The sequence below is a fragment of the Lycium ferocissimum genome, chromosome 6, assembly GCF_029784015.1.
Source record: "Lycium ferocissimum isolate CSIRO_LF1 chromosome 6, AGI_CSIRO_Lferr_CH_V1, whole genome shotgun sequence".
NCBI lineage: Eukaryota > Viridiplantae > Streptophyta > Magnoliopsida > Solanales > Solanaceae > Lycium > Lycium ferocissimum.
In genome coordinates, this window is record NC_081347.1 from 22,844,725 (window position 1) to 22,867,450 (window position 22,726).

Consider the following 22,726-nt stretch of genomic DNA (forward strand, 5'->3'; position numbering starts at 1 on the left):
ACTTAGGAATTCAATCCCAAGCTATCACTTTATCTACAGAAATTTGGGCAGCATTTCAATAAATTCAACAACCCGAGAATTCAACTGCCAAATCTTCAACAACAATACCAACAACCATACTAACAACATCAACAATTAATTCAAAATGCATTCCAACGTCAATAACTCTTTTCTACATAATTCGACAACATTCCATTTACATTCAAATTAACTACACACGATCAAGCCAACACCAATGCACACATATTCAAGTACTAATCCGAAACCATTCAATAATCCGCACAATAATCAAAACAACCCAACTAATACACTACATAATCCGAAGCCTTCCAATTCAATAGGAACAACAACAACACATCTCTTTCTTCCAAATTCATATACTACACCAACAATCCACCCATTAACAACATCCTTCTCATAAATACGAGAAACTATATTAAAATCGCATTAACTTCTACAACAACTTACAAACGATTACAACTTCAATTTAAATCATTAAACCTTCATTTTCATCATGGAATCCACAACAACAGCAACCCAAAATATTAAATAAAATTTGTTCATCATGTCCTACCAAAACAGCCCCTACGGCCAAGCACCCAATACACCTAATTTTCATGAATTTCATCCATTTCCACACACTACAACACGCATAAACCATCCATAACATATGAAAAGAAGATTAAACCTTACCTTTTTCACTTAGTTCTTCAACTTGGCTAGGGTTGTGAATGGCACAAACGAGTGGTTTGATTGCTTCAACAACTACTCCACGTTGATTAGGACCTTCCAATTGGTTGAAAAACTAGAAGAAAATAATTTTTTGTGATCAATTTTCCATGGCCATATTCGGCCAGCCTTGGCCGAACCCCCTTCTCTCTTTTTCTCCATATTTTCTCCAAGTTTCTAGAGTGATAAAATGATGAACAAATGTCTAGCTTGTCATCTAATGTGCACATATATGAATTATACAAGTGTACCATGGCCCACACATGGCTTGGATCAATTAAAATTAGCCAAGTCATGGGTGGCACCCCACATATGCCACATGGCCACACCTAGCTTATTTCATGAATTAATTAACTTTCCATAATTCACTTTTAACCCCAAATTTTTCTTAATATTCCATACCAATAAAATTGTAAGCAACTTGTGCCTTTAAACAAAATCGAAGGTCGAAAGTCTCAACCTCGCATCCCGGAATAGTCTAGTCCTTAACTTTTCATGGTTAGCTCGGAATGTCCCAATGTACAAAATACGGGATATAACAACTGTCGTCGATGAGAACATCCAGCCTATGATAAGTTTGGTGATGTCCATGTCGAAGTCCTTAAGTATGTTGATGTTTCTTATCCTGGATTTTCTGTATAGTATTGTATTCACAATTTTAAGATCGGATAGATTTCCTACTCTTTCACCATTCGTCTTCTCTTCTATTTCCAAGTTTCTAAAAAGAATTCAGTCTCTTTGTGGTCTTCGCTGCTCTTGAAGCTTCTTTATTTGGTGAATCTTTTTATAAGTAAATCCATGTCATATTTATGTTGACAAAAATTATTGAATATAAGTTATCTTAGTGTTTATAGTTGTTAACGTTTTGTTATATATGGTCTTGCAGGTCTCTTCCCATGCATATCACGAGGCTGCAGGACATGGTCTTACTGCAGATGGACAATCTCCAACTCTGGCAGTGTTATGCATCAGATATTAGTCACTTACCAGGAAAGCGGAAAAAAAAAAACTTAATGTTATTGGGTCGTGAATTGCATCAACGGTGCAATTTGAATTTCTATGGTGGTTGAGAGTTCAATAGACAGGGAAGCTTCTGTTATAGTGCATATCTTCTTAATCTACCACTATCTAAGGACTATATTTTTAAAAGATTAATGCAAGATTTAAACTATTAGTCTATGAGGGGAGTTTTGGGTCGCATTTCCTAACTCTTTTTTTTTGCGATGTTGTTGTTCGGTACTTCTCTATTGTTCTCAACTTCCGTTCAAAGGCATGATTGTGACGTCGTTGAATGCTAGGCCTAAATGGAATGAGTGAGTAGTTCATTAGACACAACCATAGTTGTTCATGGAATGTCTAAATTTCGTTACTCTTTTTTTGTGGGTGGTTTACTGCCTTTGTGACGAAAGTTGGTGGCTTCTTTTGTTTATGACGAGCCACCCTTTTTTCTAATACATGTAAATAGGCTAAAAGCTATGGGCTATAGGTTCTTACTATAATTATATCTTCCTTAGAGTTTGATTGTAGGCTTCACATTCAATGTATTGTAGTAACTGTTCAAGTAAAAATAGTGACTATTATAGCATTCTTGGTCTGATAATTAAGTTCTCGAATTTGTTTTATTGTTCAGTTGTGCATATGGGTTCCTGCTGAAAAGGTTGTTGATTGATCTCCTTGGATTCCCACCATCAATGCTAGCAGCTGCAATCTTTCCTGCACAATGCACTATTGCTGTGTCTAAGGAGTGGAATAGAACCTGCGAGAAGCATAGCATCCATGTTAAAGACCGGCTTTTTTAAGCATAGTATACTTTTGAGGAATATCAATTTATTGACAAATTTTCACAGAGATGTTTGATTGTGTCCCTTCTTTTAGTATAACAGGGAATGCTCGAAAATGATGGTTTTATTCAATCAGTAGGCAGCAATTGAGAAGCTTACTGGCACGCACTTAAAGTAATTTCATTAGCGAAATTAACAAGAAGTCAATGAACTGATTGTTAAAGATTCATATTGTTAGGCTTTGGGAAAATAATTTCGCTACTGAAAGTAATTTCATTAGCAAAATTAACTAAATCCGGATCGTAACAAAGCTGATAGTCCTTTTTCAATTGTAGTTATTCTGATGGACGAAAAGGTTGTGTTTTTTACTTTAGACTTACTTCTATTTTGCTTTGTTTACATATGCGTTAGTATGTGGAATAACTTAGTCTTATTAACTAATTATTTTTTTAGGGTGACTCTAGCATTGTGTTTATATTCTACTTTTTCTATTTCGCAGAAGCTCTTTAATTACTAAGCACATTGAAAAAAGACCAAAATGATGTTAAGCTCTTGAAGATTCAGGTATTCTTCTCTTCCAAGAGCAGAGTCTGTTTGTCATTGTATATATGAGAGTACAATCAAGATTCTCTATAAACTTATATCCACGATGTGCTCTTTCAAGATCACATATTTCATTTAAAACTTGGGTAATCATGTCTTATGGCTAGATATGATGTTAGAATGATATATGAATGACACTTACAACTCCAGTGAAGGAAGTTGAACTTGCTTGATGTTTTGTGTGATATCTATATGCCAGTATTTTGATGTAAACAGAGAACTGGACTTTTAATCTTTTTAATGCCATGGCACTTGCTATATCAACAAAGTGCAGTGTCACATTTACATTCCGTTCATGAAACAAACAAGGAATAAAGCAAAAACCATTATAGGTGCATCAAATCAAGTAAATTAAATTAGCTTTCTTTTGCTCAAAGCTTCAGAACACCCAACTATTTAGCAAGGAAATTTTACTGAAATTTACAGAATTATACTAACAATAGGGGGAACCAGAAGCCCAAGTTTTTCATCATGAAGATTCAGCACAATCATCTTTATGCTTTAGATAATAAGTGAAGCTGTTTTTTACTCTAATTATCTGGACAAGATGCTAATATATGTATGAAATTATGATTGTGCAAGTAGTAGTAACCTCTAATATGGAATTCCCTTCACTGAGAAAAGTGAAACCATAGTTTCATTTAGATGTATGTATTCATTGTGAATGGTCATAGTAACTGTTCAAAGAACTAATAAAACAATGGTCATAGTGACTTTTCAAATTTATATTGTTTGTAATTACCTTATATTAGGTGCTTATCAGCTAAGTGTGCATGCTTTATCATAGGAAGAGTTGTTCCATCAAGTTGTAGAAGTTGGAAAACTGATTGTTGAAAGCTTTATTGGTATGTGATTAAATTGAAAGTACTTTCGACATGGCCGGCTAAATAAATCAATTTCTGCTATCTTTTAACCACATTATTTTCCTTAGTTGGTTTTTCCCCATGGAGCACTTTTTATATCTGAAGTTTGTTAGAAAATAGTTCCTAGGAAGAGATTAATGTTTCAGCCTATTAACAGCTCAAGGTACAATAACTTTGGTAGTATTTATTGTGCTTAACTGAGTTATGATGAGAGCTAAGTGTCTAATTTGTTCTTTAAATATTAGTCTTGCACTTATGTTAGAATAGTGATCGCCAAGTGTACGATAAGGTTGCTATAAAGTACAATGGAAGGGAGGCAAACACTAATTTTGAGCTAAGCAGATATGGAGAGGACATATGAAGGGGAATTAAGTTCCAAGGCTGATAATGGAGGTAGTATATTAAGGCTTTTCCATACATTTGGACTCCATTATGATTTTTCCCCTTTAAGTCCTGCTTATCATGTCTAACAACATATTTTTTCAATCCACATGCGGGTGCCATCAGCCAACTACTGAACTTGGGAATTAACTGATGACCAGCATGTCACATGCCAAATGGGAAACTCTGAATTCCGGCGTGCCTCGTGTGGTTTGCCTGAATATAGTGCTTATATGGCTTCTTTTGAATTTTATGAAAGTTTTCACTCTAAAGGTTAAGGCAAACTCCCTGGAATTTCTCTATTAGTATTTTTATTGCTTCATTATTTAACTATTTCAGTCCTGATTTTGATTTTAGCATTTTGGACAGCTGAATCGATCTCTCTTCCCATCAGCTTATTCGTTTCAAAGTCTGCGAAGTGTAATAATGGAAGATATCAATGGAGTTAAATGCGACAGCTCAACAAAAGATATACCAGTTCTCGGATGACTAACTTTGAGTATTATTGGTTACAAATGTATTGTTGTGCTTAGTGTAAGTTATTAAGTATGATTAAATATCGGCTAAATTTAGAATTTTGGCTTATTTGAATTGTTTGTTGTTTTAAGAGAAGATATGAAGGGTGGGTTTGTATTGTATTTTCATTTTATGTTACTTGATGTACAACTCTATTATAATACAAGCATTTGGAAAGTTGAGAACTCAGATAAATAGTAAATTCTAAATATTGAGAAGATGTTTGAGTTGAGAGTAGACCATCTTTGATAAGTTTAATAATTGGTTAAAATTGATTTTAAGTTGGTAAAAGTAAGAAACTTTATGACTAAAAATAATGGTAACGATATGACTAAAAATTTCAATTTCAATCACAATTATAATTATTTACCCGGATTCACATTCAGAGGAAAGATGATAAGAATCTAAACGGATACGCGTTTAGGTGAGAGTAAATATTTACCTCTCTATTTTATAATTTTTTTGTTTACTAGAAAAAGTTTTGTTGCTCTTCACTATTTTCCTTTTTTAGGGTTTAATGACCGATAATAAGATGATGGCTTCTAAAAGGCTCCTGCCGAGAGAAGTAGAAAGTAAAATAGAGGATATGTAGCAGAAGTTGTTGAAGATGATGAACAACTATCCAACAGCAAGGCCAAGAAGGTGACTAAAAAGGAGAAAAATCCCTGAAGAACTGCATCTGTGAGAGTTTAATAAAGAAAACATAGTGAAATGCATGTTTACTTTCTAGCAACTAGATTTAGGTATGACATTGAAGTAACTTTTAGTTTGTACTATTATTGATGTCTTTAAGAATCATGACTGTATTCAGTAGTTACTTGACTCTTTTTGTTAAGGATTTTTTAATACAACATGTTAGTTTTTGGACGAATCGAATTTTGAAGGAATATGTTAGGTAAAGTTAAGATATTCGTTTCAATTTATGTTTCCAAGATTTAATGGCATTAATGTATATATTCTGTTATAGATATCTAACTCTTATAAAATCAATATTTTTAATTAGGTAGCTGTAATAATTTGCTTGCCGTTGAATATATTTTGTTGCTTAAGTCGGATTTTGTTTGGTTGGACTATTCTGCTGAGTTTAACTGTCTTATATAATTTCTATATATCAGTTACTGGACAGAGAAATTATAAACATCACCTGTCGCATCTGAAGAACTTTAATTCATTCGATCTTTATAGGAGATACATTTGATATTACGCAAGAAAATTTTACAAATCTTTACTAATTTGATGATTTTGATGTCTGTATATATAGCTACCTGCATCTGTTTATGTGAACATGAATAGTATAACTTAATTCATGCATAAAATTCCTTAGAGTCCTTGAACATACTACAATATTCTAATTTCTTCATCAAAGGATACATTTTATTTGCCAAAAAAGGATTTTCATTGAATAAATTTTTTATCCTTTTTTTATTATTAAGGTTTAAAACTAAAAAGCTTCCTTTTTAGAAGTTAAACTATAAGTCTTCCTATTCCTACGAACAATTATTTTTTCTTTGCAGGATCTAAAATAAATGGCTAATGTTATTCACAAGAAATATGAACATGATAATGAGATTATGAGAAGAGCTTAAGATCAAGAGAAATATTCATATCTTTCTATTCAATAATCTGAATGAATTTTTTTTCTTATCGTGTATAAAACGATTTAAATTTCACAATTGATAAAATAAAATAAAAAAATATTATCAAGTAAATAAGATATAATTTTTTTCTCTCACACCTTTCCGCGCATCGCGCGGGTACTATACTAGTATACAGCAGTAAGAAAAGTTTTATTTTGTTTAAATAGAAAATTATACACTGTAGACTAATTTGTAATATATTAAACCATAAAATTATTGCGACATGATTGATTTTTGTATAATTAATACATGCATACTAATCCCTGCATAACTTGTATTAAATCCAATACTACACTGTTGGATCAACTTGAAAATTTTGGGGGGATCAATTTTAGAATTACAAACCTTGTTAGGTACGCTTCCCGGCCCCATCTCTTCAACCTACCGCCAAAATCCAAAGATTCAAAATGCCTTAAGCAGAAGAGAGCAGCGACGAGTAATGGACGACCAGGATGAAGCTCTTTCATCATCATCCGAACATGACGACTCGAGCGACGAATTCGTTTGCGATCCACAGGATAATGACATCGATTGCGAATCTAATGACGACGATGAAGACCGTAAATCGCAAAATGTTGATGCTCTTCTGAGGTACAGTACTGAATTATTCTGTTCTTGCAAAAAACCTAGCATATAAGTAGTAGGTGAATGATTTTTCACCGTCTCGTACTCGTATCTATAAGAATTTCATTCCGGTTGGAATTCAATTCACCAGTATCTGTCACCTAATTGCCCTAAAATATTGGTTCCTTATGATGTACTTATAATTGATTTAGCGTTTAGTAGAGAAATCGACAATTTGCAGAAATTAAAAGGATTAAAGTAGAGGTGTTGATGGATTATTTTTCCGTGTCCGTCGATTTATGTTACTGACTATTGGTATTTTGTTCTTCACTAGCATATTATTTTATTATAGTTATTGTTCCTTTTCTTTTTTGACCCGCTTTGATTTGCTTTATCCTTTTCCAAACTGCTTTTAATTGTTTTTCCTTGAGCCGAGGGTTTATCAGAAATAACCTCTCTACCTTCCAAGGTAGGGGTAAGGTCTGCGTACACTGTATCCTCCTCAGACCCCACTTTGTGGGATTACACTGGGTATACTATTGTTGTTGTCATGTTGATGGATTATTTCGTGCTGAGAGAAGTGAGGATGAAGTGGTTATTGCATATTTGATATTCTCTCCAAGGATTGAAAACTCTTTAAGAGGACAAAGCTCTCATCGAAATAGAGAGAAGAAACCCTCAGTCGGTGAACGAGGGACTAGGTGATAGAGAACTGTATATATTATATGTATATAGAAAACTTAAGTTAAAAAATTATGTATATTTAGTGGTGAATATACTCTTTTTAATTTCTGGATCCTCTTATCTCCTATAGACACTAAAACTGCTTTAAGAGGCTGGTGGAGAACTTTGGTTAAATTAGGGTTTCACAATTGTTCATATGTTATTGTGACAGAAGCTGTTTAATACTCTATTTGGATGGTTGTTGCCTATTGTTTCATAATGTGCTCTATTATATTGTATTGTATCGCATCCTCTGGGGGCAGTTTGATGAATACAACGTTTGGGTAGATCCTATCGTTTCCTGTCGTTACATACATCAACAATTTCAAGGATAAACCTACAAGAAAATTAGGGTATAGGGTAGAGGTACTATAAAATGTAGGGTAACGGATAAAATATGATTATTAGATAATAGGCAAAGATAAAATGTGAAAAAAATTAGGGTAAGGATTCGGATCACACCAAGTCGGTCATTACACAAAATGAGACTTGTCCTCATTATACATAATGATGGATTTAACGATACGATATAATAAAATTTTAGTAACAATCAAAGTAAACATTGTATTTAAATTAACTACACAACACAATACAATAGGTAACAACCATCCAAACAAGGTGTTAAATTGTCAATCGCACTGTCTCATTTCAGTAAGGAGTTCTAAGAGCAGTAGTCAATATGGATTAACTATGCCTAAATTCAAAGTAGTTAGGGCAATTGTATGAATATTCTATATCAAGTCTATTGGATTTGGCCAATTACTAAATAAATTTGTCTTTTAAGCCAAATTAGGGGAAATTCCGAGTGCTGCACTATACAATTTGAATTTTGTACCAATGTTCTAATCCATGTCTTTTCTGCAAAGTTATTGTCTTTTAAGTTTCTAATGTATTAGAATGCACATTTCACTTTTTGTTCAAAATGAATTACTCATACTTTTTAATTCTGATAAATCACTAATGCTGAATGAAATTATCTAGGGATCTTATAATATTGATCTATGATATCCTGATTGTTATGAGATCAGGGGTAACCTTATTGTGAAAAGACAGTCCCTACTTCCACGAGTCTATTCAGTGACAGATGCAGCAGCCAATCTTCGAAAACCATTCAAACCTCCAAGTTCCAATGGTTACAGTAGTACCAATGAGCATCTAGCCCGCCGTCTTTGTGCTCGTAAAAAATTTGTGCCATGGGGGTCAACAAGGCCAGTGTTTATTGCAGTTACAAACAGGTTAACAGCCCCAGAATCTGCTGAGATAGATGTGGTGGAAGACAATCTAGAGCTGCCACCTGGTGTTGAACCTCTGGTGTTGTGGCAGCCTGAAGAAATTCTGGAGGAAGGCTGTAATTTAGTACCTATAATTGTGGATCCGTTAGTTGTTAGGTTCCTTCGTCCTCATCAAAGGTACTTCACATGATATAGGGTGTATTTGATTATATTTATGTGATATTTTAAGGCGCACTGTTGAATTGGATGAAGGGCAATGTTAGAATTGGAAGCTATGGAAATTTAAATTGTATCATAGTGTGAAGCACTCAAAAGAATTCCTTGTATCTTCTGATTAGGTTACTTTGTGCCATTTTATTTCATAATATTCAAGTTGAATTTGCAATATTATTTTCTAAAGATATACATCAGTAAGTTGATAAACTGTTTGCTTCTCCGTCATAACTCCAAAAAAAGATCATTTCTATTATTTCCCAAACTTCAACTTCTTAATTATATCTTTAATACAATGTAGTATTCAATCTTTCTTTCAAATGAATTTCAATCAAGTTAAGCAACATTCAGAAACTCTTAAATCTGACTATGTTTGCCACATGCCGCAGCATCTAAATCATTTAAAGTCTATACATGATTTTACTTGCAGGGAAGGGGTCCAGTTCATGTTTGACTGTGTATCAGGTGCACTTAGTACCGTCAACATTAATGGGTGCATTTTAGCTGATGATATGGGGTAAAGTATTTCTGATTGTTCTCCCTGACTTTGTGCCTCTAAGTTGAGTGATCTTATGTGTTTCATTTTGGCTTATTGGCTGCTCTTTGCATTTTAGTGCAGTTTGGGGAAGACTTTGCAATCAATCACATTACTTTACACTCTTCTTCGCCAGGGATTTGATGGAAAACCAATGGTCAAGAAGGCGATAATTGTGACCCCTACCAGTCTTGTTAGTAATTGGGAAGCTGAAATCAGTAAGTGGGTTGGAGAAAGAGTTAAACTTGTTGCTTTATGTGAAAGCACCAGAGATGATGTTGTGTCTGGCATAGACAGTTTTATCAATCCTCATAGTAATTTACAGGTAACCTTTCTGAGCTATCCAAGTTACATTATTGTTGAGGGGTATCAATTAATATAATGTTCTCCCAGGTATTAATTGTTTCCTACGAGACATTTCGAATGCATTCTTCAAAATTTAGTGATTCTGGATCATGCGACCTTCTCATATGTGATGAGGCTCACAGATTGAAAAATGATCAAACACTGACTAATCGAGTAAGACATGTCTCTACTTGTTTTGACAACTTAGATTACGTTTTGTGGATGCACTCTGGAATCTTTGTCAAGCCTAATTTAAAACTTACGATTAGGCATTGGCTTCTCTAGCATGCAAGCGTCGGGTTCTGCTATCAGGGACACCAATGCAAGTGAGATCCTATCTGACTTTTCTTTTAATATATCTTTTATTAACATAATTTGTTTTCGCTACATGATTCATTTTTCTTTCCCACAAATTTCCAGAATGATCTAGAAGAGTTTTATGCCATGGTTAATTTCACCAATCCAGGTATCTTGGGTGATGCTGCACACTTTCGGCGTTATTTTGAGGTGAACTTGCTACTTGAATTCAAAAAATTACGTGAATTCTTATGTCCTTATTCTTTCCCACAACTTTGTGGGGTTTAAAGAGCAGATAAGATTTTTCACTTTATCAGCACTGAATGCACAATCCATATCTCTTTTTCTGGGTAAGGAGGTATATATTGGTTATCACTCTTTCTCTCAGTATATAAGCCTTTATCTGACTGTGGTTTTTGATCCAACTGTTTGTAGACACCAATAATTTGTGGTAGGGAGCCCACTGCCACTGAGGAAGAGAGGAAATTAGGATCTGACCGCTCTGCTGAACTGAGTTCCAAAGTTAATCAGGCAAGCTTTCCACTGAAAATTATGCTGTTTCAGAATTTCAGCTAGTCTATTGGTCTATTGTCTGCTCTGGCTAGCAATTCCACACCCAAAATCCAGTTTAGAAGAAAGAGATATAATGGAAATATCACTCTATGTACTAGAAAGCTTGAAGCCAGTCCATAATCTTTTTGTTTTTCTTTTGGAAGCAACAAATTAAATCATTAAATTGGGGAAATCCAAAATATTCAAGAAATGAATTACAATCAGACATGGCACAAAACTAAATTAGTGCAAATTGGTTTTGATTAGGATATCACACTCATTGCAGAATTTGATGTCTGCCTGTTGTCTAACCTGCTTGTTAGGGACCTGAAATCTGGCAAATGCTTGCATGCAATGATTTGAAGTGTTTTTCTGCACAACACTGATTAGTTTTTTTCTTTTTACTATGGGTCTCAGTTTATTTTGCGGAGGACAAATGCGTTATTGTCAAACCACCTACCACCAAAGGTATGCCTTGTCTTTAATTCATTAGATATTGTAACATAGTGTATTATGAGAAGTTACCTACTGCACTTTTTGCTACTCATCAGATCTGTTATTATGATCAGATTGTTTTTTGAGGTACTAATTAAGTGATGAACTACCAAGTTTTGATTTTGGCATCTATGGCAAACTCCTTTGTCTCCTGTATGTTTGACGGACAAAATTCGGACCAAGTAGAATAGTACTAACCTTTTGTACTCAAATTATTATGTGACTTTTGGGCTTTTAATTTTTGACTGTGTTCTCATTCTTATGATGGTAAAGGAACCTTTTCCACCCAACAAATACAGGAGCACAGCTGAACAGTTATTCAGTACTTTAAATACAACAATAATAAAATAAATAAAAAGAATGTTACAAGTTGTTAAAGCAATAAATAAATAAATAAGAAATCAAAAGTTTTACCTCAAAAGAATGTCTACTCATTTATCTAGATAATAATAAGATGTTGGTAAGGATTTTGATCATTCTGAAGGTTCTGAGTGATTGCAACCTTTTTTTATATAAATTAATGTTACCATTGTCAAAAAAGGTTCTGAGTGATTGCACCCTTTTACTCTGCAGATAATCGAAGTTGTTTGTTGCAAGCTGACACCGCTCCAGTCAGAGCTGTACAATCATTTTATACATTCGAAAAATGTAAAATTCTCATTTTGCTAGCTTTTTGTCCTGTGAAGTAATTATATCATTTAGCTCGCCTCTTGGATAATTTAGTTTGTTTTTGTTCTACCACTACCAAATACAGGTGAAACGAGCTATCACCGAAGAAGCAAAACAATCAAAAATCTTAGCTTACATAACAGCTCTGAAGAAGCTTTGCAATCATCCGAAGGTGAGCTATCATTCTCTCATAGTTTCTTCAAGTCTATTCATTTATAACAACTATACTGCTTATTTTCTAAACTGGTATACGGGCATTGCGTCTTCTTTTAATATACTACCAAGTTACGAGTTTTTGTTTTTGTGTACTCTTCGAGGTTTTCTGTATTTTAACTCCATTATATATGTCATTTTTATCATTAAATTATTTACTTATCAAAAAATTATATGTTATATATTTTCCCATACCTTCTCTTTAGTTTTATATTTTTAACAGAACACAAAACAGATTAAAGAAAGAGAAAATTGGTCCTTATAATATGTACCTGAAACCATTTCTTTAATGTTGATACCTTGAAATGTACCTGAAACTATTGCTTCATGTTGATACCTTGACAATGCATCTGAAAATATTGCTTTATACAAAAATAGGTGTAAAGAGCTTTTTGCACTTTGCAAGCTAGTGATGAAGTTGATGGTGGTCTGCCCTTTTAGGGACTTCCATAGAAGACTAATTCTTTATGATTGGAAATTTTGGAAAGAAAAAACTCTTGAATTGTCCTCGCTTTACCTTGCTACTGTTTTTCCTTATTACTGGCATATGACAACAGAATGTAATCCCAAATAGGAGGTAAGAAGTTTATAATCCAACATAGCAAAAACCATGATATTATCGATTTTAGATTTGTTCAATTTTCAAAGTTAATGGTCAGTGCTTGCAAGAACCTCAATAAATGAATATTCTCGAGGATTTGAATTTGGGATATCAAAACTTTTAGGATAGTTCTTGTATTTAACTTTCTCTTTTTGATATCAAAGATATCACATCACGTGCTATATCCTTACACGGAATCAGAACCCTGGGGTCCACCTCTCTTGTGTTAACTTGTTACTGCTTTTCCTTATGACTTCCATAACACAATATAATGCCAAACTTTCCAAACCATGATATTATCCATCTTCTGTTTATTCAATTTGCTAGTAACAAAACTGTTGCTAACATGCGTCAAATATCTGAAGCTGATATACGACACGATACGAAGTGGAAGTCCAGGGACATCTGGTTTTGAGGACTGCATTCGCTTTTTCCCTCCAGAAATGTTTTCTGGAAGGTAAGCTGTTTTAGCCAACTGTCTTTCTGAAGATGGTCTTCAACTTAATTTTTCCCAAATAAAGAAATGGCCTTACAAATAATCTGTTAGGTGTGGCTCATGGACTGGTGGAGCTGGGTTGTGGGTTGAACTGTCAGGAAAAATGCATGTCTTAGCCCGGCTACTGGCTCAACTTCGTCAGAAAACAGATGATAGGATTGTTTTGGTTTCCAACTATACACAGGTATCGGGGAGTAACTATAGTTAGAGAATCTGAAGTGTGAAATACAAGTTTTGTTTGTTACATGTGTTAGTTTTCTTCGATTTGGACGTTTATTTAGTTTGCTGTGACTTTAATTTCAGCTTCTGAGTTTCATAGACCTCTTAGCATCATCTGGGACATGACTCCAGTTTTTTCTCCCGCATGAATCTGTTGTTGCTGGATGCTGGTGTAGAATTATGGTTTCATGGCTTGTGATCATAATTATGAATTAATGATTTCAAAGGGTAAATAGTATCTGAGATTGTAAAAGTGCATGTTATCTTTTAACTCATGATGTGTGCTGGGAGGGCTTTGGGGTGGCTTGAAACCAGTATTTAATAATGGGCCTATTGAGATCATCAAAACAGTTTTTATACTGGCTAAAAGTGTTACATATATTTTGGTTGGCTCTGTCAGGATACTGTTAGAAGAGAACTGGAAGATAGTTATTAGCAGTGGTTTAGTTGTCCATCACCTCAGTCTGACTATAATATCCACATTTAGCCCATCCTAGGAGTGGCACGTCCCTTTTTTTGCAGATGTGCTAGCTTTCTTCTTACCATTCTACCTCCTAGTCAAGTACTCTTGTGTTTTCCTGAAGTAAGATACATGCCACATTGATCTTCATCAATCTTAAATACCGTGTGTTTTACTGTTTTTCTCGCTTCCAATTTTCTAAGCAGACAAGTGACTGTATAATCTCTCTGGGCTCTAGTTCCTTTAGTTACTCCCAGTTTCATATCTGCTGGTAAAACTTTAGCATCAGTCAGACTAGTTTCGTGACTGTAACTTCTGTTTCATAACATAACGAAGGTTAACAGCCTGCTTTCAAAATGCGAACACTGTGATATAGCATTACTTATTTGTTTACATGCATTCAATTTTTAATGTATAACTGAATATCTCTCTTTTGTTTACTCTTCCTTAATGAGTAAATAACTGATTTCTCTCTGTTGTTTTCTGTTCTTTCTTTTATCGTCTGTCTTAACTGTGTAAGTTGTGAATAATCAGACACTGGACCTTTTCTCTCAATTATGCCGCGAAAGGAGATATCCCTTCTTAAGACTTGATGGAACTACATCAATTAGTAAAAGACAGAAGCTAGTTAATAGTTTCAATGATCCAACTAAGGTACCTGGAATGTTGTTACACTTGTTTTTCTTACAAAGATTTGGAATTACCAAGACTTATTTAGTCCATCCTTTAGGATGAGTTTGCATTTCTGCTGAGCAGCAAGGCTGGAGGTTGCGGTCTTAATTTGATTGGTGGGAACCGTCTGGTTTTGTTTGATCCTGACTGGAATCCAGCCAATGACAAACAGGTGAAAGCTTTGCCCCAAATATTACCCAGTGATGCCAGAATATGTTGCATATCAGGTACATAATATCCAGATTTTCCAACTCTTCCACAGGCAGCTGCAAGAGTCTGGAGAGATGGACAAAAGAAGAGGGTCTACATCTATAGGTTTTTGAGTACTGGAACTATTGAAGAAAAGGTTTGATTGCTAGAAGCCTTTGCTTAACGAGTTCCTATCTTCTCTCCTTGTTCCGTTGAAGAAGTTTTATATTTATTTGCAGGTGTACCAGCGTCAGATGTCAAAGGAGGGTCTTCAGAAAGTTATTCAGCAGGAACAAACAGATTCTGATATCCAGGTAATGTTTTAGTCTCTTAATTTTTCTTACTCTTCAGCTGAAATGTGGTACCAATACGTGATTGCAGGGAAACTCTCTCTCAGCAGAAGACCTGCGGGACCTGTTCACATTTCATGATAGTGTGAGGTATGTTCCCATGCAAAATGCATTAGCTAATGCATTATGTGAAATCTCCTATACCTTCAAATAGCTCAAGTATTTTTATTAATTATGGTGAAGTTGGGGATTCTGTAGTGTAGAAGTGCACCTTCCCCCTTCCCTTTTCTGTTTTTGCATCTGAGACATAGAGAAAGGTTTATGGAATGGGATTCAAAGGTAGATTATATATGTATGTATGTAATGTATGTATATATGAGTTTTGCTAGCCTATCACATGGCTGTAGTAAGTTGGCATAGTACACATTTTTAAGATCCCCAAATTACAACTACTTTTTCATAGTGGGATAGCTGGCTTTTCTCAAAAAGTATGCACCCGAGTCCTCAACGAAATTCATCTTGTTTCTACATTTCTTCGTTCATTAAATAACACGTTGAAGATCCTTGTTCTTATTACGTACAATTTCTTTTTGGCAAATTTACCAACGTTTGGCCTCTTCAACTGAAGTGAAGGTGAGATTAGAACTTAGAAGCCTGGTGGTTGAAAGCAAATGGAAATTTGGCTCCACTTACCAAGAAGCAATTGTGTCCATTCACCGTTGCTTCCTCCTCACCTTCTTGGTCGCCTCTACTTCCAACATCCCCTATGGATAAAGTTCAAGAAAAGGATGAAACTTAATTGAAAAAAAATGAGAAAAAAGAAGTCCTCACAATTGACAAATTGAGAAAACACAGCCAACGCCGCAACATTTGCGAAATTGAGGGTGCTTTTTAATTAAAGCATACAACAACAGCAACAACAAAATACCCAGTGTAGTTCCACAAGTGGGGTCTGGGGAGGGTAGGATGTACGCAGACCTTACCCGTACCCATGCTTTTTAAGTAAAGCATAAATATAGAAATTGACAAGGTGTGTTTTCATTCCTGGATGGCTTAGTAGGCGTTTGGAAATAAAAAATGTGATATTTGACAAAAAAAAAAAGTATTTGAAGTTGAAAAAGTGTATTTGTAAATTGACGTTGTGTTTGGACATACATTTCACTTGAAAAAAAGGTTGAAATTTTGTGAGTGGAAAAGCTTTTTCACTTGAAAAACTGGTCTTAACTATTTTTTCAAAATAATCAAACGATCTTTAAAAAGTTATCAAAAAATCAGTCCAATGTATAACCATACAATATTTTACAATAATATTTGAAAAAAAAGGAAAAAAATTCTGTGGACAAGCGGCTCTTTAGCAAGCGCTAGCTCCATCATTTCCGGCACATGTCCTCATATGATTCCCTTTTTGTATGCTTATTCTTTATGGAGTATGATTGGATTTCAAAGAAAATTGAGAGCCTCATCGTTGGCATATATCAACTGCTACACTAAAAAATATAGTGCCAAAGGTAGCAGCGACACTGCTTGGCTTGATCAGTGCCCCCTGTATCACTGAGCTGAGGGTACGTTCTTGAAAGAGAAATAAAAGAGGCACAGTAGAGGGCCATAAGTAGAGAAAGAAAGAGAAAAGAGTTGGGCTTAATTTTTGTGGTATAAAGACAGAATCAAATTTTAATATGTTAGCTATTGTGCTACTAGGGGCATTTAAAGGAGAAAAATGGTTATAATACTCACTTACTACCGTCATGTATATATAATGATAATATGGTTAAGAATGCATCTTTTCTCTTATTTGCTTCCTTTGGATAAGAAAAAAGATCCTTTACTACATTGGAGGGGTAAACTGTATGGCAGAAACTTTTGGTAGCTCAACATTGTGTAATTTTTATGTTCCTTTATGTTGGAGCGATGATCTGACAGTGTTTAAAATTTACGTAGCTTCAGCCATTTTATTATGACTGAGTGCTGCTCTCATCTTCCTGCTCTATTATAATGTCGGATCTCGTACAACCAAAATGCTTGTTGTCTTCCATATTTGTTTCAACTTCAAGTGCTAATACAGGTCTGAGATTCATGAAAATATGAGCTGTGACCGTTGCCAACCAGATGCAGTGATGCCAGATGACAATACCATAGCTGAGTTCAACACTCAGGATCATCAGCCTGATCAAGAGGATATTGGGGGATTTGCAGGTGCAGCTGGTTGCTTGCATACATTACAGAGCTCAGAGAAACAGGTTGGCATTTATTTGTATGGTCCAAGTATCAGTTCTGTAATTTGGTTCTCATACAACAAACATCCTTCTCCAGATAGGAGCTCCCAAGGAAGAGGACTTAGCCAGTTGGGGTCATCATTTTTTCCCAAAATCAGTTCCAGATGTAATTTTCCAGTCCGCAGCAGGAGATGAGGTAAGTAGAGGGTTTAAATTGCTATTGCATTGAGCTCAGCTTAACCCCCCGTCCTCTCATGCCCCCGAGCAACAAAAAAGTAAATGAAGAATTAAAGGGAAGAATAGAGAGTCAAAACTTCTGAGTTCTAATTTAATGTACTTAAAGATCTACGAAAAGCTAATCACATGTCATACTCCAAATGTTGAAAAAAAGATTATTATGACCAGTGGAACGTATATGGGCAGATATACTATTCTGTGACAGTTCATTGTATGATACTATGATGCTACATAATGGCGTCAAAAGAAAAAGGACAAAAACTTAACCCTCTATATCTCTAGGGGTCTTGTTTGCTTTTTCATTATATTAAGCTGGAATACTTGTTTTGCAATTCCAGGTTTCGTTTGTTTTCACTTGCCAAGTGGATGGGAAGCTCGTGCCTGTTGAATCAAAGCCAAAACAACAGGTGGAAAATAGAGATTCGCCTCATTTCAAAGGAAAACTTATGAAGTCCACATTTTCATCTCCACGTCAAGCACCATCACTACAAACGTTGTCATCAAGCAAGCCATCCAGTGAGAAAGAGAACTCATTTCCAAAACGGGATATAATATCACAAGCTCAAGGACTTTCAGCATCAACTCCTAATGGAATTTCTATGAGTACATTACCTGCATTTTTCAAACCTTTGAAAAAGCCAAGAAGCAAGTTAAATAGACCTTTAGGGGATACCACAATAAACGAGAACAGCAAACTCTCTTCCGAGAACCGTTTGCCCAAAAAGAGATTATCTCCTGATAACATCTATGATCCAAGAAGCAAGTTAAATAGACCTTTAGAGGATACTACAATATACGAGAAAATCAAACTCTCTTCCGAGAATCGTTTGCCCAAAAAGAGATTGTCTCCTGATAACATATATGATGATGATGATGATGATTTTGCCTAGATATTGGTTCCTTTGTGTTGTTTCCTTCTTTTGTTTCGTTTTTACGTGGTTGCACACATTAGCAATTTCCGAAGCTATCAAACCAGTGCTATATGTTTCCATTATATCGGGTCCTCGGTAATGAACTGAAATAGCTCTTACTAAGTTTGATTAATGAAAACATTTGCACTGAAGACATTGGTAAAATTTGGTGGTTTGGCTCATTCTTCTGGCCTCAGTTCAGGGAAACACTGGCATAAGTCAATTTTTATGTTTTGCAAATATTTCCTCTTTTCTACCCTCATGGCATGTTTGAAAAACACTTCTTCATATGCCTAGACGTTTACATGTACCGAAAAAGAAGTTTGTTTATGGGAATTTTAGTTTTGGTTCCCACTTTGTAATCTCGTTTGTTTTCCCTTCCCTTCCCTTCCCTGTGTGTGGCTATGTATAATATTTTTTTAAAAAAAAAAAAAAAAAGAAAGAAAAGTTTACGGATTTAGGTTGTTATCTTCAAATGGACAAAAAAAGCTGAACTTTTAGGATTTTATTTGTCTAGGGGAAATTTATGTGGCATATCAGTCCAAAATAAAATAATTATTCGTTTTGGCCCAGCTTCTAAACTATTACCCGGTTTAGCCCTACATATTCAAAGTCGATATTTTATCTTCTCTATGACCCCTTCCCTTGTTCTCCTTCTTCACACCATCGCTTTACCTACTATGCCACACTGTGAATATCTTCTGCTTCACTTGATGTTTTTTCCTTTTTTCACTCTTCAAACCCTCTTCTTTATTGTTACACAAAAATAGAATCAAGTTATCAAGTTTTAGTTAGCTTTGCCATGTAACCAGTTAGTTACAGCCTTATAGGCTGTTGAATTAGTTAGAAGCAGTTAGCAAATTAGATTCTTTCTCATTTTCTATAAAAGCCATTGTATCATGTCAGATTCAATCAATTCAATATACTACAGTTTTTCTATTGAATTCTATTCTTCATCTTCTTCCCTTTTCATCCTCCATATTTGTCCATTTGAGTTTCTCGTAAAACTCCCGTCCAGCTACTAAAACCTCGGATTCCTGCATTTTGGCTAATAATGGTATCAGAGCTATCGTTCCTTGGACCAACTGTCACCATGGCTTAACCCTCCTCCTTACCAGTAGATGGTAAAGAAATTAAGGAGACCATTAATAGGATTGAAGAGGGGATAGAAATAATCAGGGTTGGACTAGAAAGGATGATGGTCGGATTAGAAAAGCGAACCGACGTGAAGAACTCAAAGTAGTAACGGCTGTGAAATCTCAATTGACTTTTGATCACAAGTAAGAATTGGAGTGCTTGAAGGTATCAAACCCTATTGATGGTCATGAAAACAGTACCAAAGCATTACCAGCAACAATCTTTGATCAACCTCACTTTGATTCTTTATGGAATGGTTAATTTTTCTTTACTCACAACTATAATATTTTTCCCTTGTTCTCTTTATGTTTCCCTTTTCAATACTTGTGCGTAAAAAATGATTGGAATTAAAGAGAAATCTATACTGGTAAATTCCCCAATTGAGTTGGTTAATTTTGAACTCTTTAATCTTTCTCATGTCCACTCAAAAGATACTTCAATGAAGAAGACATTATTTACTTAAGGTTCTCGATGAAATGCCTAAAAGAGATTTAGATGCCGATTCTCCATATAAGAGTACTATTAAAAGAAATGATGAAACTGAAGCCATTGAAGACTTGTTTCTTGATGCGTTCTTTAAAGATAATGAGAGAGACGTAGAAGCATCTTGGCTGGCTTTTCTTGGATGATGAGGGTGATATGGATACAAGATCTTTGTGATTGGAAAGAAGTGATCTCATGGCAAGCTCATTTTGATTTAATTCTTTTCAAGGTCCTGACTTCCTACGATGTATGGTTCAACTTTGAGAGTGATATGAAAACTTGGAGCAAAACTTGGCGATGGGATGAGTTTGGTAAATCACTCTTCCTAATAACAATAAAAAGATCAAAACTAATTGCAGAGTAAGGAGCAGAAGTGTGGGTTGAGAACAAGAAGGTAACACATTGAGGATGAGAATGTTTCATCATGTTGTGTACCTGGTGAACTGTTGCATTGCTGCATAGTTAAAGCCTTCATTTATCGAGATTCTAGTCCATATTCCACCCTTGAGGATAAGCGTGATGTTAAGGAGAATGGATGCAATTAGTTGTTTCTGTTAAGCCACTTTACTGACCTTTTTTTCAGAAACATGAGTCCGACAGTTGAAGGAACTACACCTTCTAGGTAGAATGGACGACCTTTTGCAGTCATCCACAGCTCGGAACAGACACATGAATATTGTGAAAATTGATTTAACCTTGGTGGAGCAGGTGGGAAAATAGGATCTTTTGAACAACATTGTGGAATCAATTATTAATGGTCTACCCAAGCAAAAGTCAGCAGATCATACTACTTTGGGAATTCCTTAATGCATTGATGACAAGCTTTCCTCATTTTGATCTTTGAGGACAAGAATCTTTTGCAGCAGGGAGTACTGTGTCACGTCCGGAACCATGGCCTGGGCGAAACACGACCCTCGGTGCCTTGCTGCATGTGACCGAGCGAACCACAGGCTTCCTGAATCATCACGAGGCATATATGAGCGGAATATAACATGAAAAATGACGGGCTTTAAGAAAACACATGAAGTCATAATATATTATAAAATACTTATTTAAAACATGAATGCGGAAATACCATGAATCAAGCCAAAGATGGCAAAACAACTCTGAATATCTGACATAACATAATTGACTGGTCTAGTTTATGAAGCCTTTATCATGAGTCTGAAATGGAAATCATACTTGCTGGGACAAGGCCCCCAGTATACCTTTAATGCATAACTACTATAGGATAAATGACTGACTGAACCCCGAAGGAGGTGGGGCTCACCAATAGGCTGATACGAGCACGTCTTACTGAGCAGATGCGTCGTCTTTTAAATCCGTACCTGCATTGCGAAATGCAGGCCCCCGGGCAATAAAAGGGGACGTCAGCACATTGAATGTACTGGTATGTAAAGCAACTGAAAAAATAAGCATGGCACATGAAATCACAATGATAAAAGATGAAGTGAAACTGAAACCTGGTTGTGAGGATATATATATATATATATATATATATATATATATATATATATATATATATATATATATAAACATGAATAAAAATATCTATGGGAAAGCATTAGTATGACCGACATATAACCACCACGTTAGCACGTGACGCCTGATCTCTGCCTGATTAGCTAAGCCATCTTGTACCTTGCCGGGGGTACAAGATATAAACATGGCATGAATGGATCCAAATCCCTCAATGGAGAAAATATGAAGGAATCGTCCTAAACATGGGCGGAGCGATCCTTATCCTACGGTGGCAAATGTAGTTTCAGGCTATCTGAGCCTTCTCGGTGATTTGTGTAACTCCAAAAAACATGAACATGGAAAATAGGTGGCACTTGCTGCCCATGGCTTCATAAATCATAACTTGCATGTACATGGATATCATTTCATAATATTCTTGCATGAAAACCTGTAAAACATGTAGAGTATAAATATACATAATAAATTATATACTTACATGTAAGAACCCATGAAATTGCAAGTATGGGTTTTCATGGATTACAGACAGATTCTCAATAATCATAATGAAATATCAAGAACTCAATAATGGATTAATAATACTTCAACACATAGTATAGCATGGTACATGGACCCAGGGTTATCAGGGGCATGGTTAAAAACCTAGTTTTCGTATAACCTCATATTTTATCGAAGAAGTGGCATGGGGAAGAACAAGAATGTTCCTACACATAGATAGTAACCCTACATACCTGGTAATGCTCCAAACTCGTAATAAAAATCTGAACTTTGTAGAAGAATCCCAAAGCTTTAGTCTTGAAACCTTTAAATGGATTTTCTTGAAAACGCTAAGTTAAAAAGGATGAATTCTTGTTTAGGAATCATGGATATATGTTAGAATTGACTTGGGGTGGCTTGGAATAACTTACCTTGGTGAATTTCAATGGATGGAGGAAAAGATTTCGTCCTAGAGCTGGAGGGAATGTGAAAAGTGAAAAATATAATTGAACCC

At 35.2% G+C, this 22,726-nt stretch overlaps 1 protein-coding gene and 1 long non-coding RNA gene across 4 annotated transcripts; both read left to right on the forward strand.

Moving 5' to 3' along the window:
• Positions 1–1,343: 1,343 nt before the first annotated feature.
• On the forward strand, positions 1,344–6,345 carry LOC132059519 (uncharacterized). 3 transcript variants are annotated; one of them, XR_009415612.1, is made up of 4 exons: positions 1,344–4,369; positions 4,484–4,630; positions 4,752–4,891; positions 5,385–6,345. It is a non-coding gene; the product is annotated as an uncharacterized LOC132059519 (long non-coding RNA). The 3 variants fall into 3 exon arrangements; XR_009415613.1 differs by lacking the exon at positions 5,385–6,345 and having other exon boundaries at positions 1,344–2,865; positions 3,010–4,369; positions 4,752–5,050; XR_009415611.1 differs by lacking the exon at positions 5,385–6,345 and having other exon boundaries at positions 4,752–5,050.
• Positions 6,346–6,806: 461 nt separating this feature from the next.
• On the forward strand, positions 6,807–19,084 carry LOC132059520 (protein CHROMATIN REMODELING 25). Its single transcript, XM_059452149.1, has 21 exons — positions 6,807–7,101; positions 8,826–9,206; positions 9,673–9,759; positions 9,862–10,102; positions 10,171–10,296; positions 10,392–10,448; positions 10,543–10,629; positions 10,855–10,950; positions 11,389–11,439; positions 12,040–12,114; positions 12,221–12,307; positions 13,315–13,406; positions 13,497–13,629; positions 14,659–14,778; positions 14,855–14,968; positions 15,059–15,142; positions 15,225–15,299; positions 15,367–15,425; positions 17,338–17,512; positions 17,586–17,684; positions 18,064–19,084. Exons 1-21 carry the CDS (start codon positions 6,950–6,952, stop codon positions 18,613–18,615), a joined length of 2,943 nt encoding a protein of 980 aa, XP_059308132.1. The 5' UTR covers positions 6,807–6,949; the 3' UTR covers positions 18,616–19,084.
• The last annotated feature ends 3,642 nt before the right edge of the window (positions 19,085–22,726 follow it).

Coding starts and splice junctions, on each gene's coding strand:
- LOC132059520 (XM_059452149.1), top strand. CDS start 6,950: ATGGACGACCAGGATGAAGCTCTTTCATCATCATCCGAACATGACGAC. Junction 10,630..10,854: donor ACTTTCGGCGTTATTTTGAG/GTGAACTTGCTA, acceptor AACTGTTTGTAG/ACACCAATAATTTGTGGTAG. Junction 13,407..13,496: donor CCAGAAATGTTTTCTGGAAG/GTAAGCTGTTTT, acceptor ATAATCTGTTAG/GTGTGGCTCATGGACTGGTG.